Below are 22,457 nucleotides of genomic sequence, written 5' to 3'. Positions count from 1 at the left end.
TATTCAGACCCCCTTCAATTGTTCACTCTTTGTTATATTGCAGCCATTTGCTAAAATCATTTAAATTAATTTTTTTTCTTCATTAATGTACACACAGCACCCCATATTGACAGACAAAAAAAAGAATTTTTGAAATTGTTGCAGATTTATTAAAAAAGAAAAACTGAAATATCACATGGTCCTAAGTATTCAGACCCTTTGCTCAGTATTTAGTAGAAGCACCCTTTTGAGCTAATACAGCCATGAGTCTTCTTGGGAAAGATGCAACAAGTTTTTCACATCTGGATTTGGGGATCCTCTGCCATTCCTCCTTGCAGATCCTCTCCAGTTCTGTCAGGTTGGATGGTAAACGTTGGTGGACAGCCATTTTTAGGTCTCTCCAGAGATGCTCAATTGGGTTTAAGTCAGGGCTCTGGCTGGGCCATTCAAGAACAGTCACAGAGTTGTTGTGAAGCCACTCCTTCGTTATTTTAGCTGTGTGCTTAGGGTCATTGTCTTGTTGGAAGGTAAACCTTCGGCCCAGTCTGAGGTCCTTAGCACTCTGGAGAAGGTTTTTGTCCAGGATATCCCTGTACTTGGCCGCATTCATCTTTCCCAGTCGTCCTGTCCCTGCAGCTGAAAAACACCCCCACAGCATGATGCTGCCACCGCCATGTTTCACTGTGGGGACTGTATTGGACAAGTGATGAGCAGTGTCTGGTTGTCTCCACACACTGAGGAGAGGAAAGACACATGACAGCCCGCATGGAGTTTGCTAAAAGACACCTGAAGGACTCTAAGATGGTGAGAAATAAGATCCTCTGCTCTGATGAGACCAAGATAGAACTTTTTGGCCTTAATTCTAAGCGGTATGTGTGGAGACAACCAGGCACATCACTTGACCAAAAAGTGATGTGGGTACATTAATGAAGAAAAAAATTAATTTAAATGATTTTAGCAAATGGCTGCAATATAACAAAGAGTGAACAATTGAAGGGGGTCTGAATACTTTCCGTACCCACTGTAAAATAACAATGTGAATGGTGTGGCCAAACATTAGCTAATTTATTTGAAAAATTTTAATGAATCTCATTTTAATCATCCAGAAAGTCAGTCAGTCAGTCATTGTCCAACCGACTATATCCTAACTACGGGGTCACGGGGGTCTGCTGGAACCAATCCCAGCCAGCACAGGGAACAAGGCAGGAACAAACCCCGGGCAGGGTGCCAGCCCACAGCAGGGCACACACATACACACACTAGGGACAATTTAGGATTGCCAATGCACCTAACCTGCATGTCTTTGGACTGTGGGAGGAAACCCACACAGACTCGTGGAGAACATGCCAACTCCAGGTCTCCTTACTGCGAGGCAGCAGCGCTGCCACTGCGCCACCGTGCCACCCAGAAAGTGAAGTATGTTTGAATAATAGTGACACATGCAGTGCACAGTCCTCTCAGTCTTGAACGATAACTTGGCCTAGTTATTTACTACTTTTAGAATACAGTGGCTGTTTTGATGGTACGTTTAAAATGCTCAGTAGTTTTGGGCTCTGAAGTTTGTACGAACTGAACATACATAATACTGAGCAACTTCATGGGTAAAGGAAGAGACCACCCTAAAAACTGATGATGAGGGAGCAGTTGTTATGGGTAATGTGTAAAACAGTAGTGCCAATCTGGCTTCCAACTCAGAAATTGCTTACAGACTGCATGGCCGGTGAACAGCATATTGATGAACATCAAACCTGAGGTTTTAGACTGCGTTAACGTCACTTCCTGTAATATTTGGTTAGTTCACAATGTTAAATGTCAATGATCGCTTGTGAAGTACATTTTTGTATACATTGTATGTGTAGTGATCATGTCAAACAGCCAATTGCACCGCTGGCTCTTTTTCCTGAGACCTTTTTTGCAAGGTGTATTAAACTACAGTAGTACTGCTAACTTTTATCATTGTACAAATATTTTGGCAGTTATATTTTTAAGAGACATTAGATGCTTTTTTTTTTAACAAAGTCTAGAATTTAAATGTTAGTCACCAATAATGTAAAACAATATCCTAGCAAGAAAAATATTGTCTTTAAAAAATGTTTAAAGCAGGGGTCCTCAATCACAGTCCTGGAGGGCTGCAGTGGCTGAAGGTTTTTGCTCCAAACCAGTTGCTTAATAAGAAGCACTTATTGCACAAGTGACACTTCTGCTTCACTTTAGTTGTCTCAGTCATTAATATTTTGAACCCTTATTGCTTATTTTAGTCTTAAACAGCTGTATTCTTGATTTTTAATGGCTCCTAATTAGCAACAAGATGCAATTGACAAAAGAGACCAGCATTTCTCCATTTCGCTTGATTCCATTTACACCTTGGTGTGTATTTATCATGCACTATTAGGTGAATGGACAGATAATTACTCCTCCATAATCTACCTTCAAATCATTTGGATGATATCTTTAGAAAGGGAAAGAAAATCTAGGATATGAGAATGACCTGACATATCAGAGTTAAAGCCCTAACAAGCCATGAAATTAAATTATTGGCAAAAATTGCTTTCTAATTAAGTAACCGGCTTAGAACAAAAACCTGCAGCCACTACGGCCCTCCAGGTCTGTGATTGAGGACCCCTGGTTTAAAGCATTGACTTCGCTTGAGATTTCCTTTTCCAAGTTCACAGAACACATGTAGACTTGTTGGGCAAACTCCCATGCACCCTCCAGGACCCTGTTAAGAGTGTAGAGCTGGTCCACTGTTCCGTGACCAGGACAAAAACCACACTGTTCCTCCTGAATCTGAGGTTCGACTTTCCGATGGACCCTCCTCTCCAGGACCCTCGAATAGACTTTTCCAGGGAGGCTGAGGAGTGTGATCCCTCTGTAGTTGGAACACACCCTCCAGTCCACCAGCCCAGTCTGCCAGTCCAGAGGCACTGTCTCCGATGTCCATGCGATGTTGCAGAGGCGTGTCAACCAAGACAGTCCTACAACATCCAGAGCCTTGAGGAATTCCGGGCGTATCTCATTCACCCCCGGGGCCCTGCCACCAAGGAATTTTTTGACCACCTTGGTGACCTCAGTCCCAGAAATGGGGGAGCCCACCTCTGAGTCCCCAGGCTCTGCTTCCTCATTGGAAGGCATGTTAGTGGGATTGACGAGGTCTTCGAAGTACTTCCCCCACCGACCCACAATGTACCGAGTCGAGGTCAACAGCGCACCATCCCCACCATATACGGTGTTGACACTGCACTGCTTCCCCCTCCTTAGACGCCGGATGGTGGACGAGAATCTCCTCGAAGCCGTCCCAAAGTCTTTCTCCATGGCCTTCCCAAACTCCTCCCACGCCCGAGTTTTTGCCTCAGCAGCCACCGAAGCCGCATTCCGCTTGGCCTGCCGGTACCTATTAGCTGCCTCCAGAGACCTACAGGACAAAAAGGTCCCATAGGACTCCTTCTTCAGCTTGACGGCACCCCTCACCGCCAGTGTCCACCGGCAGGTTTGGGGATTGCCGCCACGACAGGCACCGACCACCTTACGGCCACAGCTCCAGTCAGCCTCCTCAACAATAGAGGTACGGCACATGGCCCATTCGGACTCCGTGTCCCCCACCTCCCTCTTTTTCTCCCACCAATTAATTCCTTGTCAGTCATTCATCTCCTGAACCAAAGCTTATCTGCTTTATGGTTGAAATGAACATTTTAGCCCTGGACAAGGACTACTTCCAGATATGTCTCAGGGGTCACTCCTAGGGTGCCAGATGTCATGTTGAAGCCCTGATGATGTGCTCTTGCACTTCTGTATTTTAATTTAATAAGCACTGACAGGGACAGGTGAACTCCAGATAGGCTTTACTTCACTCTTTGGGGCAGCTACTAATTCCTTATGAGATGTTCTCCACTGGTCCTGAATTCATCCAGTAACACCCCCTGATAATTACAGTTCAGGCTGCTAGCTTTATCCCCTCCTCAACACCAGGTGAGGTCAAGTCAGGTTAGGTTGGGGAGCATACACTGGTGCAGCACGTTGCCTCGCCCACCACACGACGAAACAGCCTAGGATTCTGGTTGGCAACCCCCCAGGTAGACACGCGGTCCACTCCCACCCTCCGGAAATGACCCTCTATCTGCTGCAGCCAGGTGTTACGTAGGTGTTCCCTTGCTCTAAATCAGCCGCTCGGGTCCTCAACAATGAGATCCTGCGAGCCGGATCACCCTCGGGGAATCGCGCCACGTGGCCGTAGTGCTGTAACTGACGCTTCCCTCACAATGCAGGTGATGTGCCTCATTCAGGACTCCATGATCAACACAAAGTCAAAAAATGAAGCACCTCTAGATATCATGAAGAACCTGGCAGTATACCTAACAAATTTTAACAGCAATCCTTAAAAATGGGTTTAAAAATCTAAGACTAATTGAACTGTAAACAGCTAAAAAAAGCATAAATAGAATTTTATTTATCACCTGGGGGAGATTTGGCTTTTTACAAAAGCTCTTTAAATAATAAATAAATGCATAAATAGATCAATAAATATATGTGCACACACACACTGCAGTCTACAAAACACACCAGAATAGCTAAAAGAAGAATATAAATTAAAGAAAGAAAAGTAAAACTTCTGACTTGGCAGTCTCAGTCACAGTGAAGCATTAAGCAGAACTATTGCTGTTGGTATAAAGGAGCCCCCGTAGTGTTTCCTGACACACTTCTGCTGAATGATTCGTTGGCTAAAAGTCCTCCGTGTTAGTGTGTCAAAGAGGATGTGCAGCATTGTTCATAATGGCACTTGCTTTAATTCTCTTCTTTGCTACCTACATGGGCTCCAGAGTACATCCCATTAACTGAGTCTGCCCTTTTCATTAGCTTGTTAATTTGTTGGTCCTCTCTTGAAGTGATGTTACCAGTGGAGCATGTCACAATGTAGAAATGTACTCTGGCCAACACTGAGTTGTACAAGTAGAAGATGTGAAAGATGTCACTTCCCACCTTAAAGGAACGCAGTCTCCTAAGGAAGAAGGGCCTGCTTTGTCCTTTCTTATACGGTCCCTCTGTGTTCTGAGACCAGTCCGGTCTGTCATTGATGTGGACCCCAAATACTTGTAGGAGTGGACCACCTATACATCCACTTCTTGAACAGTCATCAGACATAGTGGATCTTTGATGTGGTGAAAGTCAATAACCAGTTAGGTTGTTTCTTGGTGCAAAGGGAATTGTCTGCTTTTTAAAATCTCCACCTGACTCCTCACCTCTGTCTCATCCCCTTTGTCAATACACCTCAAAAGTGCAGAATCAGCTAAGAATTTCTGAAAGTGCCATGACCTGGTGTTTTATTTATTGCCCATAGTGTACAAAGTGAAGAGAAGAAGAGACAGGCCTGTTTTTTTTTTGTGCTGCCCCAGTGTTGCTCCAAAACTCATTGAGCCTCACAAACTGCGGTCTGCCCGACAGATAGTCAGTCCATTACCCAGGACACCACAGGCTCATCCACCAGCGCATACATGGCAAGGATCTAGAGTTAAGTAAATTCACAGACATTTTAAGTTCACTTAGAAAAGTAGTAATCCAAAACATGGCTAGAATGTTCAAAAACCAGAGGATTAACTTCATACAACGTGGTCTTCTGCTTTCAGGTAACATAGTGAGACATTCAAATACTGCTCTTTGACAGGCACGATGCAGTCATACATTGTTATAAAACAGCCATTTAAAAAGTAAACTCAGAGTAAACCACACAAGTTTTACAAGTAATAAAGCTTGAATAATTGCTGCTGTCCATCTTTTTAAAATCTAAAATTCAATGCACATCAGATGAACCTGAAAAAGGGTAGGTCCATTTTAAAAAAGGTAAGACAGTTCTTAATTGATTGCATGTTTATTTATGCTGTCATGTGTCGAGGATGCCAGGGGCCACGACCCGGCCGCCTTGGTGGACTGGAAGTGGGTGTGTGCCCATCTGGGATCACGTGGGGGCCGCCTTCCTGGTTGCTTTGGGGGCCACGGGTTCAGGGCATGGAAGCCCCACCCTGTAGGGGCCTGTGGTCACCGCCAGGAGGTGCCCCAATGCCTTGGGGACCCTGGACCTTAGCACTTCCGCCACACCAGGAAGAGCTGGGAGGAAGAGAAGCAGGGACACCCGGAGAGCTTCTGGGAGAACAACCGGCACTTCCGCCACACTGGGGCGTGTCAGCAGGAGATTGCCGGGGAGCACCTGGAGCTCATCTGGGTGCGGATAAAAGGGGCTGCCTCCCTTCATTCAGGATGGAAGAGGACGGAGCTAGAGAGAGGACGGGAGGCGGCCAAGAGAGAGGCACAAATACTGTGAGGCCTGGACATTTGGGGGAACGGTGCTGGAGGCACTGGGAAGTGCACTGACGTCATTATTGTATATATATTGTAAATAAAAGTGTGTTGGGTGAAATTAAGATGTCCGCCTGTCTGTGTCCGGGTTCAAGTCCACACATGATATTTACTTCTCTAGCATTCATTGTAATGCATTTTTAAATACAGTATTTATAGTATATATTGCAGTCTCCTGACATTTAATGGTCTGATTTAGTGATTCTCTTCCTTTTTATCTTTTCCAAATTGTTTGTTTATTTCAGGAAAATCTTCGTGTTTGCTTGACAAAGATCCAGTTGAACAATCGGAGGGAAGCTGATAATATAAGGCAAATTCAAAAAGCTGCGCTTGGCCTGAAGGTACCGTATTTAAAGTGAAGGCATCAACACACTTCTTCCTAAATAGTGGTGTGGTCGTTTATACTGAAAAATGTATGAAATGAATGTTGGGGACAATTTGCAGTTTTTAAAGCAATTTTTAACTTCAGACATCTAAATTCTACTAGTGAATGTGCACAGGTTTAGTCTTCTTAGAAAATAAAGAAAGGAAAGGGAAAGAAGACCCTGTTGACTATTGTGGCACTGTGAAGAGACGTGAGAAGCAGAGAATAAGATGGAGGCCCCCACTGCTGGTCAAATACCACTACTCATAGTTTTTTCACTCACCCGGTGATGTGGAGGGCTCTCACTTCTGGTGTCAAGCACTTAAACTCCCTTGGACGTGACCTGCTGCGGGGACAGTGGCAGATCGGGAGTTTGATTGGGACTATAAACCTGTCGCACAGGTGTCCTAAGGCTATGTCAGAGAGGCCAGAAGCCTCCAGTGGAGCAGAAGGGCAAAGGCTTGCATGATCTTGATTTTCAACATTAGTACAGACAGTGAAAGCACATCCTTCTGAATTTTTAGATATCAGGCAGGTGGTGTCAGAAAAGTTACCACAGAGATTACCGGCTTGAGGCAGCCAAGCGTTCATTGCAACATCACTTTTTGATCTTTCGATGTCGGCTCTTCTTATCATTGTGAAGCAGAATTCACCAAGCGTTGGGATTGTTCACCCAATAATAAGGAACATGAGCTGAGTTAAGACCGTCATGAGACATGTTTTATCATACCGATGATGGTGTTGTTACAATAGCAATTCTGCTCAGAGAAACCCGCAGGTTCAGACATTTGGTGTCTTGCATTGGCTGAGGAGCCAATGGTGGGAAGCTCCCATCTGTGGGATTAAGACTAAACACCTCAAAGTCAGAATCCTTCCTTTTTGTCAACATTTGATTATCCCTGATGAGCTCGCACACGATATCAGTTAAAGGGAATACAAAGACAAAGCACTATCACTGGATAACAAACATCTTGCCTTCTGAACACTTTTTTTTGTACGTATCTTTTGGATTTGGCCTGCTGGTCACAAAAGTCACCTTTTAAATTTTCCTGTTTTATACTATTTTATTGCAATTATCTGTTCTTGTGATTTCCTTTCATACTTACAAGTATTTTGGACACCAGGGGGTGCTCCAGCTTCCCAAACACCCAACACAAATAGGCACAGACACAAAGTTAAAAGCAGAAAGAGTCTTTTATTGTGAGAAACTCTTTGAATCAAGCGTTTCCCACCACCACAGCCATAAGTATACACAATAAAGCAAATCTTCGTATTCCTTTCTCTCTCTCTCTGTCACTTTTCCTCTGCTTTCTCCATTCCTTCTTGCAAGTGTTATCCACCTTCCTCCTGACTTTAGCTCTTCCACGTGAGACAAGCTGCGCCTTTTATCTAATCCCCAGGAGTTCTTCTGCCGACATGACGCTACAGCTTCGAAGCACTTCCAGGGTGAGACTGGAGCCCTTTGCAGTAGGGACTCACAAATCCCAAAAAAATTCATTTTCGGCTTTTAACTCCCATTTTTTGTATACCTCATCTCCAGCTGCTTTACTTCTGCCTTCCTGTGAATGGAAGAATCAACAGAGAACATGGATTGTACAAGAGACATCTGACTCGGGAAGCAAGAGAAATGTCTAAACTTGTCAGGCCTAGATGGTCATCTTTTGCTTGTATTTTCCTCTTTATAATTATTGGTGTTGCTTAGTTATAGTTACGCTGTCCAGATGTTGATTGCTAAGTTGACCTTTATCATTAATATTTCAGGAATCTTCTGCTGAATGCAAACTGTGGCTGAGCATCCGTTTCACAGAGCTACGCTTGCTACTGGATCAGGAAGAGAAAGCAGCTAAAAGTTTTGTGGAGCAGCAAACGCAGTCCATTCTCCAAATGTATGATGGCCATGTCCAGGCTTGTGAAGAAACAATAGCGAAGAATGAGAGTTTCATGAAAGAAGCCCAGCGAATTTTTAAACATGACAATCCAATTCATCTTTTGACGGTATTATTCTTCTTCTGGGCGGGTAGAAAATAAAAGTCAAAGGGATCAAAATCCAAAACTTGATTTTATATATATAATATTGATGTTGATTTCTGAACATAATAAGAGCCACACATTATTTAGAGGAACCTTTACATTGTCAGTTTAGTCCTCACCTCAATGTACAGTGCGACTTTGAGCTTGTCATTTAACACAACTGTTCTCTAAAAGATAAAAACAATTGCTTTGTATCCTGGTCTTGGGTATAATCATGCGTAAAGGTACCTGCAATATGTGTAGTAATAATAATCATCTTCTCCTTCTGTCTGCTCCTGTTATGGTCACCCCAGTGGATCATCTTCCTGTCCTCTGTATCTTGTTTTGTTACACCCACCATCTACATGTACCTTCTCATCACATCCATAAACCTCCTCTTAGGCCTTCCTCCTTTCCTGTTGCCTGGCAGATCCATTCCTAGCATCCTTCTCCAAATTTTCCACGGTATCTCTCCTCTTCACATGTCCAAACCAAAACAATCTTGTCTCTCTGGCCTTGTGTCCTAAACGTCCAATCTGAGCTTGACCCTCTAACGTACTCATTTCTAATCCTGTGATTCCTTATCACACCCAATGCAAATTTTAACATCTTTTAACTCTGCCACCCCCAGCTCTGTCTCCTGTATTTCTGTCAGTGCCACCGTCTCCAACCCATATAACATAGCTGGTCTCACTACCATCTTGTAGACCCGTCTGTCAAAAATCACTCCTGACACACTTCTCTATCCACTCCATCCTTTGGACAACAATACAGAAGAATAATAATAATCTTTTATTATGATATGTATATTGACTGCAGTTCACAATTATAAAAACTTAAATTAAACTACAATGGGAACAGTCATTGCAGTCCTATATAACCTGTGTTAGGGTTTGTCTCATTAGCTCTTGTGAATTAGCGCCTTTAAGGAGTCTTGCAACAAGGGTGACCGATAGAAATACTTGTGCAGGGGTTACAATGGAGCAGTAAGCCCTGTCAGTATAAGAGATGCTCCATAAATTACTTCTGAACCTTCGAGATGGAGAGGATGCTAGACAGCAGCGAACACCTCCCACCTAGAATGGATGAGACCTTGCTGCCTGATCAGGAGAATCAGAACAGCTGGGCCTGACAGTGTAAAGGACAGGTCAGGCCAGTGGGTGCAGTGGGCTTAAAAGTCTGTTGAAGAGCCTTGGTGAACCCTGAATCTCTGTAGACCCAACCCTGAACCTAATAGATCTTTTCTTGAAAGCAATCTTTATTTCCTCTTAATTTCTTTTCTGTCATTTGAGTGCATCTAACTTAATACTAGGCTGATATTTGTATGTGGTTCTTTCACCCACATTTGCAGTTCTTTCATTTCCTACACTCTTAATACTGGTCCTTTAAATGGTATTTTATGGGTTACGTGGTCCCTTGTAGAATCGTTGCTTGACAAAGCACCATTTAATTCTGGGAAGGGTTCTTTGCATATGAAGTTGGTTCTTTGTGCTTTGAAAAACTTTTTAATATTTAGAAAAGCAAACTGAAAACTTTTATGCATGGTTGGCTACCTAGCAGGACAATAACAGATTAAAAGAAAACCTGGACTTGGCCTGTGTTGTTGTGTGCAGCATGAGTCCTTTTAAAATCGGGAACCTGTTGGTATTTCACAAATCTGTTACCATCTATTGATGGTTATTTGCTGAATGATGGCTGTTAGGGATCTAAATAAATTAAGGTTCTGTCAGGAACGTTCGTGTGGCTGGGTCTTTTGAGAACTAAAAATGTTTCCCCTGTGGCATCACTCTGAAGAACATCTCTAGCACCTTTATTTTTAAGAGTGAACTTGCTTTAGAAATTTTGATTTTTGTGTTTTTTATTACCTTGGTATGCTTCTGACTTCAAAATCTCAGAACATAGTATTTTAGTTACTGACCCTAGATTTGTTTTTGTCTTAAACATGAATTTCTGATTACAATGGAACTGTACACATGACATTACTCTAAAAACCTAGATTCTTGCATTTGTGCCATAATTTGGTATAAATAAATTACAATTCATTCATTATTATATTATTAGTGGTGGTTGAAATGGCTCCCCACTCACTATGTAAAGCACTTTGAGTAGTCAGAAAATCGTTATGTAAATGTATTATTATTATAATGTACTGTATTATTATAGTTGGACATTGAATTATTTATATATATATATATATATATATATATATATGTCAGTCAGTATGTCTCTCCGCTTTTCACGAGAGAACTACTTAACGGATTTAGATTGGGTTTTTTTTTTGCTTGAACATTCTGGTTGATTTTGTGGCTTCTCTCATTGCACTAAGTATCATAGTTCACTTGCAGTACCGATTTATTTGTGCAAATCCGAGAGTGACTCAGCGGGCCTACGCAAAGGGGGCGGGGCCATCCTCACTCACTTGCCGGCCTTGATGCATTCCTTACCTCCACTTGGCTCCACTGAGTGAGAGAATGGCTTAACGAATTTAGATCGATCCTTTTTGTAGAATTTGCTTGAACATTCCTGTTGATTTTGCGACTTCTCTCATTGCACTAAGAATCATAGTTCGCTTGCAGGAGCGATTTATTTGCACTAATCCGAGACAGAGTGCAGGCCAAGGGGAGGGGGAAGCGTGATGTCAGGAGTAGAGAGCCAGGCAGGGGCCTCCTCACTGTCCTGTTTCACTTCTACCCGGGCAAAGCTGCAGGGGATGGCTAGTATATACAGTCATATGAAAAACTTTGGGAACCCCTCTTAATTCTTTGGATTTTTGTTTATCATTGGCTGAGCTTTCAAAGTAGCAACTTCCTTTTAATATACGACATGCCTTGTGGAAACAGTAGTATATCAGCAGTGACATTGTTTATTGGATTAACATAAAATATGCAATATGCATCATAACAAAATTAGATAGGTGTATAAGTTTGGGCCCCCCAACAGAGATATGACATCAATACTTAGTTGAGCCTCCTTTTGCAAATCTAACAGCCTCTAGACGCCTCCTATAGCCTTTGATGAGTGTCTGGATTCTGGATGGAGGTATTTTTGACCATTTTTCCATACAAAATCTCTCCAGTTCCGTTAAATTTGATGGCTGCCGAGCCTGCACAGCCCACTTCAAATCATCCCATAGATTTTCAATGATATTCAAGTCAGGGGACTGTGACGGCCATTCCAGAACATTGTACTTCTCCCTCTGCATGAATGCCTTTGTAGATTTCGAACTGTGTTTTGGGTCATTGTCTTGTTGGAATATCCAACCCCTGCGTAACTTCAACTTTGTGACTGATGCTTGAACATTATCCTGAAGAATTTGCTGATATTGGGTTGAATTCATCCGACCCTCGACTTTAACAAGGGCCCCGGTTCCTGAACAAGCCACACAGCCCCACAGCATGATGGAACCTCCACCAGATTTGACAGGAGGTAGCAGGTGTTTTTCTTGGAATGCGATGTTGTTCTTCCGCCATGCAAAGCGCTTTTCGTTATGACCAAATAACTCAATTTTGGTCTCATCTCTCCAAAGCACTTTGTTCCAAAATGAATCTGGCTTGTCTAAATGAGCATTTGCATACAACAAGCGACTCTGTTTGTGGCGTGAGTGCAGAAAGGGCTTCTTTCTCATCACCCTGCCATACAGATGTTCTTTGTGCAAATTGTGCTGAATTGTAGAACGATGTACAGATATACCATCTGCAGTGAGACGTTCTTGCAGGTCTTTGGAGGTGATCTGTGGGTTGTCTGTACCCATTCTTACAGTCCTGCCTGTTCATATGCCGCTCCTGTATTTTTCTTGGCCTGCCAGACCTGAGTTGGTTTAACAGCAACTGTGCCTGTGGCCTTCCATTTCCTGATTCCATTCCTTACAGTTGAAACTGACAGTTTAAACCTCTGAGATGGGTTTTTGTCGCCTTCCCCTAAACCAGGAGACTGAACAATCTTTGTTTTCAAATGTTTTGAGAGTTGCTTTGAGGATCCCATGCTGTCTGTCACTCTTCAGAGGAGAGTCAAAGGGAGCACAACTTGCAATTGACCACCTTAAATACCTTTTACCACTCATGATTGAACACTCCTGTCTATGAAGTTCAAGGCTTAACGAGCTCATCCAACCAATTTGGTGTTGTAAGTAATCCACAGGGCGGCACGGTGGCGCAGTGGTAGCGCTGCTGCCTCGCAGTTAGGAGACCCGGGTTCGCTTCCCAGGTCCTCCCTGCGTGGAGTTTGCATGTTCTCCCCGTGTCTGCGTGGGTTTCCTCCGGCCGCTCCGGTTTCCTCCCACAATCCAAAGACATGCAGGTTAGGTGGATTGGTGGTTCTAAATTGGCCCTAGTGTGTGCTTGGTGTGTGGGTGTGTTTGTGTGTGTCCTGCGGTGGGTTGGCACCCTGCCCAGGATTGGTTCCTGCCTTGTGCCCTGTGTTGGCTGGGATTGGCTCCAGCAGACCCCCGTGACCCTGTATTCGGATTCAGCGGGTTCGAAAATGGATGGATGGAAGTAATCCACATTGAGCAGTGACAGGCATTCAAATCAGCAAAATTTCAAAGGGACCCACATTTTGGCACAGCCGGTTTGTCACATTTGATTTAATTTCACACAACTAAATACTGCTCCACTAAAAATATTTGGTTGGAAAACACCCCAGTACTCAGATGTTCCTAGGAAATTAAAGACATACCACTGTTATCTTTTTTTGTTGAAAGGAGAGTAAATTATTATGCTGGCTGAGAGGGGTTCCCAAACCTTTTCATATGACTGTTATAATTAAAAGTAGTATTATTTTTTTTTATTTTTATATTTTCGTAACTTTAGAAAATAACATGGGTCTGTGAAATTATACTTATAAAAATTACTTCAATTGTGAATAATTATTTTTTATTTTCATTCACGAAAATTGTAAAAAATACGATTAGAATGTATCTATCATGTCACATTTCAGTACAGGCTTGAGATATGACACACAGCACAAAGATAAACAACCACTTTACTGATGCTAACTGTTAGTGTTACTAAGACCCCAAAAAAGCCGTTGTTACATGTATGTAAATTATAACACTGGACAGAAATGTTTTCAAATGTTTTGCTTCTGGGAAATTTTTTGTTGATTATGACAGAAGAAATATAATTTCAGTTTGACTGTAACACGTAGAAATTTTGAAAAACATCAGATTTCCTTTCTGCGGTGGGCTGGCGCCCTGCCCAGGGTTTGTTCCTGCTTACCCCCTGTGCTGGCTGGGATTGGCTCCAACAGACCCCCGTGACCCTGTGTTAGAATATAGAAGGTTGGACAATGACTAATGACTAAAATTTACTTTCATTGACTTTAGCATGTATAATTACTTAATGATGATGACACATTGCATCCGTTCAATTGAGATAAAAAATATTTTGCTACTGATTTTCATTTGTAGCCAGCATCTGATGCTTCTTGTTTCAGTTTCCAACAGTAGTCGTCCACCATTGATGGCTTCAGCTTGCCCTGATATTACTTTTCCGTTGTTGCAGTGTCCTGATGAATCCTTTCACCATTGTCGTCACTGACTGAGCCGTTAGCATGGAAGAAGTCCAAGTGTGAATGTAGAAGATGAATCTTTAGCAGCTTGTTGCACTTGGTGGTTTCGTATGCTTGAAGCCCATTGGATATAGTTTGGTGCCCTGTAGTTACCAAGAAAATTGTCAGGAACCTCCTTGAATGCCATCCATGTAATTTCCTCCTGCCCTGACCAGCAGATGTGTCTGATTTGTGGACCAACAAAAGTGCTTTCTTTAATCTTGACATCAGCTATTCATGGAAACATCTGTGTCAAATGTCGATATCCTTCACCTCCCTTTTTCATCACTTTCATAAAAGCTTTAATCAGTCCAACTTTTATATTAAGAGAAGGCAAAAAATATCTTTGTTGTCTCGACATGTGGTTTATGTGCCACACTTTTCTGCCCTTAAACCAATTTTCAGTTCTTTTTAATGTAATGAGACTCTTTACCATGCCTATCCCATTCCCATTCACAAATGGAACAACAGGACTTGGGATATCCCAGCTGGATTCCTAGTAGCAGTTTGACTAATTTTAGATCACGACAGATGTTTCAGTTGTAGTTGTTGCACTGTATATGTGGTATACGTCTAATATGAGAGGGAATTACAAAAATAGGTGACTGCAATGAAATATTTTGATTTTTTTTTTCATCAGATCAAAATCCTTATGGTACACCCAAAAGTACTCAGGATGCAAAATCTTCATTGTCTAGTGTAATTAATATTTAAAATTTAGCTCTTTTTATGGGTACAGTATACAAGTCACCATTTTTAAAAATGCAGATATGTTGTTTTATTTAAGAATAAGCCACATGAGGGTGCAAAAAGAGCATGGAAGCTAAAATTCAAATTCATTGTCACTTATACATACTCCAGTGAAACTCTTATTTGCAACTAAATGAATGCAGTTAAAGTTTATGAACCAATTGAAACCATTAAATATAGTAAGAAAGGCCAGATTTTGTAAAATTCTACAGGCACTAGCTGTGCTACCCATCTAAGACCGGTTGAAATGTAAATAATCAACGTAGACCTCAGTATTATAGTTTGCAGTGCACCATGCACTGCATATGTCTCTGTTATGTGCCATTTGGTATGAGATTCATAAAAGCTGTGTTAATGTTTGTGATGCTCCATCTGCTGGAGTGACAAATGTAGTGCATTTTACTACTAAAAATGGTTGTGATGCACCATCTGTTGGAATGACAGAGACATAGCAACCAGATAGACACAAAGTTGGACACACAAACGCTTATCCTTTTATTAAGGGTGAGAAGTAAATTTATTTGAAATTACAATGTTAACAAAATCTTACATGGCATTGTACCTGCTCAAGAAAAGAGAATGCAATTGTGTAAATATGTTGCTTTGATTGCTCTTAGGCACGGCTATCAGCAGTGTGTCTGTCTGCAGAGAGAGTGTCGACCTCGTCGAGAGGTTTACTTACCTTGGCAGTGACATTGATGTCTCTGGTGACTCTTCCTATGAAGTCAGTAGACGGATTGGGAGAGCATGGGGTGGCTGGAAAGGGATGTGTGGCGCTCCCGATATCTAGGTCCAAGTCTTTAGAGTCCTGGTGCTTCTTGTCTTGCTGTGTGGTTGCGAGACATGGACACTATCCAGTGGCCTGAGACGAAGACTGGACTCCTTTGGTACTGTGTGTCTCCAGAAAATCCTTGGGTACCATTGGTTTGACTTTGTGTTGCTCATGGAATCCCGAATGAGGCGCATTACCTGCATTGTGAGGGAGCGTCAGTTACAGCACTACGGCCATGTGGCTCGGTGATCCGGCTTGTAAGACCCTCATTGTTGGGGACCTGAGTGGCTGGACCAGGCCAAGGGGTCACCCATGTATCACCTGGCTGCGGCAGATAGACGGTCATTTCCGGAGGGTGGTACTGGACCGCGTGTCTGCCTGGGGGGTTGCCAACTGGGATCCGAGCTGTTTCATCGTGTGGTGGGTGCAGCTGTACCAGTGCATGGTCTCCAACTTGACTTGTTTGCTTTTCAACAGGAGTTTACAGCCGCAGAGAGAGATATTCAGCAGTATCAGCGTCCAGTTGATCAAATTAATCCTGTTCCTGTCTCCTTTCAAAATATTCAAAAATATATTTCGGGTTTGAAAAAGTCCCTGGAAGCAGTGTTCAAGAAGCCTCTGCAGAGCAGGCTGAACAACGGCAAGTCACTTTGTGGTTTACATCTAAAGACCTGTAATTACCTTTAGCGGTTACTACTGAAGACACCACACATGCATAAAAATCTTTCTAATGCATATGCAGAAAAGAAGTTCAGTTCAAATGAAGTAATAGACATCAAACATGTGAAAGGAACTGTATTTTATATTCCATCAGAATGAAACTCTTAATATTTTACTTATTAAATGCACTTTGTCACATTCTTACTGCTGGTTTATTGTATTATTTTAATTTGCTGGTAGTTGAACATACCATATCCCTTTTATGGAAAGTAAGTGATCTATTAATGGCATCTGAAATTTAAAATGATAAATGACTTGTTAACTATTGCTTGACAGAAAACTGAAAATATTCATTCATCACTTTCATTTTCTCCAGGTGCTGCGAATACATCCAGTGGTAATTTTTCCCGGAGTTTAATGCATGTGACAAATTGCTCAGGTGACAAGTCCCATTTTCTTAAACGTAAGTATTAAAGGAGGCCTAAGAAAGTTTAGAAGATGATTTGTGACACTTCGTTATGATTATATCTTTAGTCGCAAGTCTAACAAGAAAAAGCGTGTGAGAGAAATCCATATGATGGATGTTTAGATATACTGTACACTGTACTTCAATCCACAGTTGTAATTACTGTAGTATATATTACTCCGTTCACTTTTGTGCCACCTTTGAAAATACAAATAAAAAGGGCAGCATTTTGTATTTTTTTTTTTCAGTATTAAGTTGGGTCTGTTTTGTTTTTTTATTCAGAAGTTTTGAGAATGGCACAAGTGTTGGTTTTCACAACGTTTTCAGTGTTTTTAGATCTTTTTGTCAGAAGATTCCATGGTATACTGTTTCAAAGGCTTTTTATTAACAATTATATTAAGTTTATGCAAAGAGTCAATATTTGCAGTGTTGGCCCTTCTTTCTTTTTCAAGACATCTGCAATTCCCCCTGGCAGGCTGTCAGTCAACTTCTGGGCTAAATCCTGACTGATGGCAGCCCATTATTGGATAATCAATGCTTGGAGTTTGTCAGAATTGGTGGGTTTTTGTTTGTCCACCCACCTCTTGAGGATTGACCACAAATTTTCAATAGGATTAAGGTCTGGGGTGTTTCCTGGCCACGGACCCCAAATTTTGATGTTTTGTTCCCCGAGCCTCTTAGTTCTCACTTTTGCCTTATGGCCCGGTGCTCCATCATTGCTCATCACCAAATTTTCTTGGATGGTTGGAAGAAGTTGCTCTCGGATGATGTTTTGGTCCCATTCTTTATTCATGGCTGTGTTCTTAGGCAACATTGTGAGTGAGCCCTGCACTTCCTTGGCTGAGAAGCAACCCCACACACGAATGGTCTCGGGATGCTTTACTGTTGGCATGACAAAGGACTGATGGTAGCACTGTTCACCTTTTCTTCTCTAGATGCCCCAAACAATTGGAAAGGGGATTCATCGGAGAAAATGACTTGACCCCAGCAGTCCTCAGCAGTCCAATCCCTGTACCTTTTGCAGAATATCAGTCTGTTCCTGATGTTTTTTTCTTGGCTTCTTTGCTGCCCTTCTTGACACCAGGCCATCTTCATCTTCACCTCACTATGTGTGCCGATGCACTCACACCTGCCTGCTGCCATTTCTGAGCAAGCACTGCACTGGTGGTGCCCCGATAGCCATAAATCAACTTTAAGAGACGGTCCTGGCACTTGCTGGACTTTCTTGGACGCCCTGAGGCCTTCATCACAACAGCAGTGAAAATGCGTTTTTTGGGGATTAAGTTCATTTTCTTGGTGAAGTGGGACTTTGCATTTAATTGCAATTCATCTGATCACTCGTCAGAACATTCTGGTGTATATGCAAATTGTCCTCATAAAAACCGAGGCAGCAAACTTTGTGAAAATTCATATTTATGTCATTCTCAAACCTTTTGGCCACAACTGTATCTACGAAGTTGGCAAGTGTATCCTTCCTCACTTTCTCCACATCACTGAAATAATGCTCACTTATTTCTGCAAATCACCATGTCACATACAGTGTGCATCTTTTCATTTCCAACAGCATTGACACGACAGAACTATTCATACATATTATACAAAGTTATCATCTGTTTTGCCTGCATTTTTATCGCTCTTTAATTTAATATTGTTTTTTTATCAGTATGCTGCTGCTGGAGTATGTGATTTTCCCCTTGGGATTAATAAAGTATCTATCTCTCTGTCTATCTATCATGCTGCATTAAGATGGCGGTGCAGTACATTATATTGTGTTATGGTGCCTTAAATGCCTCAGTGTCTTGTAAATTTGAACTGGATGCCACACTTTTTTTTTATCATGTGAGCTATAGCAAAAAGAACTAAAATTACTATCAAGAAAAGCAATTGAATTTGGTAGGAATTTCTAAAGGGACTATTGAATGTTATTCAGTATCATTCTTTCATAACATTCAGTACACTATTTGTTACTATGGTTAACATTTTTATACCCACTATCGATGGCAGACTGGCATATTTTGTAAAATCACTAAATCCTGAGTGACGACATATACCGTAATGTTTTCAAACCCTCTAATCTCTCTTTGTACCAACTGTAGGGCCCACTAATGCACAGAATCCACATTCACACAGGGCCAACATATGATCACCAACTAAGCTAACATGTACATCTTTGGGACACGGGAGAACGACCAAACAACCCGAAAAGCCCTAACAGACAGATGAGAGCTCTGCATAGACTGTAAGCAGACATGGCATTTCAACCCAGGATGCTGGATCCATGCGGCAGCTTCACTAGCTATCGTGCCACCCAAAATCCTCATTGAGTGGACTTTAGATAAAATGTTGTTATTCCTAGAGTGATAAAAACAAGTCACCGGTACTCATCAAAAAGATTCAGTACACTTGTATTGTATACTGTACATTGGATGTTGTTCAATTCATGCAGAAGATTTTAATTCTCAGATATCTGCTAATATTTCATATGTTAGAGCCACCATGAGAGCCAAGTCTTTCAAAGTTTTAACATCTCAATTTATAACATGGCATGAAAGATAAGAACAATCTTTTTTAATTTCGGGTGATATCTACTGGTGGGCAACACACTGGACTATGTAGACCAGACTGTCCTGTATCTACCAACAGTTTACAAGTTTTAGAGATATAACCCAAATGTCGTCTCCTGGGGGTACCTCCTGATGTTATCCTGGAGGACTATGCCTGGTACACATCCTGTGGGAAACGCCCAGAGAGAACACTCACCAAAATGCCCAAACAGTCTCAACTGGTTCCTTGTGATCTGGAGATGCAAAAAGTTACTTTCATATTGCTGCACTCTATTAGAACACTAGCAAAAGTTTAATGAGAATTGGCCTTTCATCCAAACAAAGCTTGCTAGTCCAATCCACTTAATTTCTCCAAAATTTCATCCTCAATATCCGGTTACAGTGAGCCGTGATACACTAGCACTTTTTTCTTCTTTAGTTCATGTTTGAGTCCTTTAATGTTACAGCTTATAACTTTCAATAGCCAAACATTACTATACATTTATATTTTACTAGCAAAATCCCCGCGCTTCGTAGCGGCGAAGTCCTGCCTTAAAATCTTTATTAAGAAGAAAATTAAACCTTTTTAAACTGAGGGAAAATATACCAATAATTATTTGTTAAGGATCTCTTTGTATGCCACGTTGTCAGTTCGGCCCTCCAGTTGTAATATGACCAAGCTGTGCGCTGAGCTTACTGTTGAGCATGCAACGTACAGTTGGCCTTGTGAACAGTAATCTTGTTTCAAATCTCACAGCTTGGATTGCTGCTGTCATAATCGGTTTGAGTTTCATGGTTTGTTTCAATGACAACAGTATTTGTAGGACTTGTTGTGTTGAAGTGACATTCGGCATCTGTCAAGCGTTGTAAGTATACAACCAGTTTCACTGATAACTTCACATCCAGCTTTTGAGAGTTTAAACATTCATAAACATCAAAGTGTCCACTACTGAAATCGTCACCTGTGAATCTAAGATGTTTAAGAGGCATTGGCGGTTGTCCAAAGGTGTAAAATATTTGGCCATTTCGGTACACTTGAAAGCGACAACCGAACAATTCAGCGGCAGCCATCAACTCGCAATCAGATCCATAGGTGAAGGGCTTAAGCATTTCACTCTTCTAGTGCTCCTGTGTAGTATAATTATCTCCTGTACCATCATCAGTCCACACCTTGAACCTGTCCCAGTCATTCAATACATAAGACACAATGTTCCTCCGGATATCAAGAGTGAGCCTGATATGGCCGTGCAATATGTAACAAAGAGAATGGAAAAGGCAGGTGCCATCTCCGGGCATGGAAACCACTCGGTTAGGGATGCACCGAAATGAAATTCTTGGCCGAAGCCGAATAATAATGAAATGCTTGGCAAGGCGAATACAGCGATGTTTCGATTTTTTTCCATTTATTTTGCCAATTTTTTCACCATTACAATAATTAAATAGTAAAAATTTGCTTTTTACTATTTTGTGTTGCTTTTCAGAGAAATAAATCAAATAACAAAAATACAATTTCAAAATATTTATTTAACACTGAACATTTTTTTTTAACATTCTAGCAGATATTATACAAACAAAGCACAATATAACTTAAAATAAATAAATTAGTAAAATAAAAAAATATTTTTATTTGGCCATCTTTGAAGCCCCCCTTCTTGAATAGCCTATGTTAGGCCTATAACTGACTGCTGAAAGAATGTAACTCTGTATGTCTACAACAAAAAAATGTGCATTGAATAGTGCAAAAAATGTGGATGAACCCACAACAAATGAATAACTGTCCTAGACATAAGCCTACTTAGCCTACTTCTTCAGGAAAAGTGGCAGGTTCTTCTTTATGAAAAGTAGCTTCTCTGCTTTCTCACATGAAAGTCGGTTCCTCTTCTCATCGATGACATGAGATGCAGCACTAAACAGTCTCTCGCTGTCGGTGCTTGTGCATGGAGCAGACAAGTACCTGCAGAATAGTTGAAATTTTTATTGCAGTTTTCTGACAGTTGCTCATTTCAAAACGAACAATGTCTTCAAGATAATGAAATGGTTGAAACCCAGTGTAGGCCTACTATTTTACTACACTGAAAATAGTTATATTTTCACAAAATACATAATATAAAATATAGGTAGTAACACTTTACAATGTTTCCTTTTGTTAACATTATGGCATTAACTAACAATGAGCAATACATTTGATATGGTATTTATTAATCTTTGTTAATGTAAGATAATAAAAAATATTTAGTTCATGTTAGTATAAGTGCATTAACAATTTTAACAAATAGGTCTACCACTTTTGATACTTTTTAATTCAAAAATTACTGTAAATACTGTATTAGTAAATGTTAACATTAAGATTAATAAATGCTTTTAATAAGGGTTTTTCATTGTTAGTTAATGTTAAAAATAGAAACTACTTATAAAGTGTTACCATAATCCAAAATATAAATAAAATCTTAAATTAATTTCCCATAGCCTACCTGCGTGCCATCTGCGCCAGGTCGGAAAGCGGCCTTGATTGGTCCTCCAAAATTGAGAGGGTTATTGCTCCTGGGGATGGGGACTTCTGAGAGATAACCATCTAACTGTTGAGCGGTTGAGCTTGTCCTCTGTCTTGCAAATGGGTTATTCTCTTGGAGGATCTCATCGAACATGTCAGACAGCGAGACTGTGCGCGGCTCATCTGTAGTACGAGCCCGTTTACTCTCTGCGCTGTTTTCATCTCCTGCGCTGTGCATCACCTGACCGTCTCCATCACCTAGCAGCTTTCCCAAATCCAGCTCAGCCTGGATCATTTCTCGTGTGCGCAGCTTTTTCCCCACATCCAAGTAATGATCTTTATATCGTGGATCAAGCACAGTCGCGATGCAGTACAGGGGTTCTGAGTCCGCCTGACTAAATCGTGTGCTGACAGCTTCCAAGAGCGCACTTTTAGTTGTTTTAACTCCGTGGTCTGTTTCAGCCTCTTTGTTTAAAAGACGCTTTAGTGCTGCAAGTAAAGGTATGACGTCTGCCACAGATGCATCAGAT

General features: G+C 41.5%; 1 protein-coding gene across 1 annotated transcript in view; it reads left to right on the top strand.

Annotated features, from left to right (window-relative positions):
• LOC120532361 (tripartite motif-containing protein 14-like) overlaps positions 1-22,457 on the top strand; it is a 54,484-nt gene that overhangs the window by 15,875 nt on the left and 16,152 nt on the right. Inside the window, exons 3-6 of the mRNA XM_039758284.1 lie at positions 6,570-6,665; positions 8,450-8,683; positions 16,245-16,407; positions 16,804-16,890. Of these exons, the coding sequence (XP_039614218.1) occupies positions 6,570-6,665; positions 8,450-8,683; positions 16,245-16,407; positions 16,804-16,890 (580 nt within the window). The remainder of the gene's footprint in view (positions 1-6,569; positions 6,666-8,449; positions 8,684-16,244; positions 16,408-16,803; positions 16,891-22,457) is intronic.

Source organism: Polypterus senegalus, chromosome 7 (assembly GCF_016835505.1).
Source record: "Polypterus senegalus isolate Bchr_013 chromosome 7, ASM1683550v1, whole genome shotgun sequence".
NCBI classification, from domain to species: domain Eukaryota; kingdom Metazoa; phylum Chordata; class Cladistia; order Polypteriformes; family Polypteridae; genus Polypterus; species Polypterus senegalus.
Note: the sequence above shows the minus strand (reverse complement) of the source record. Positions and strands in the feature narration are given on the sequence as shown.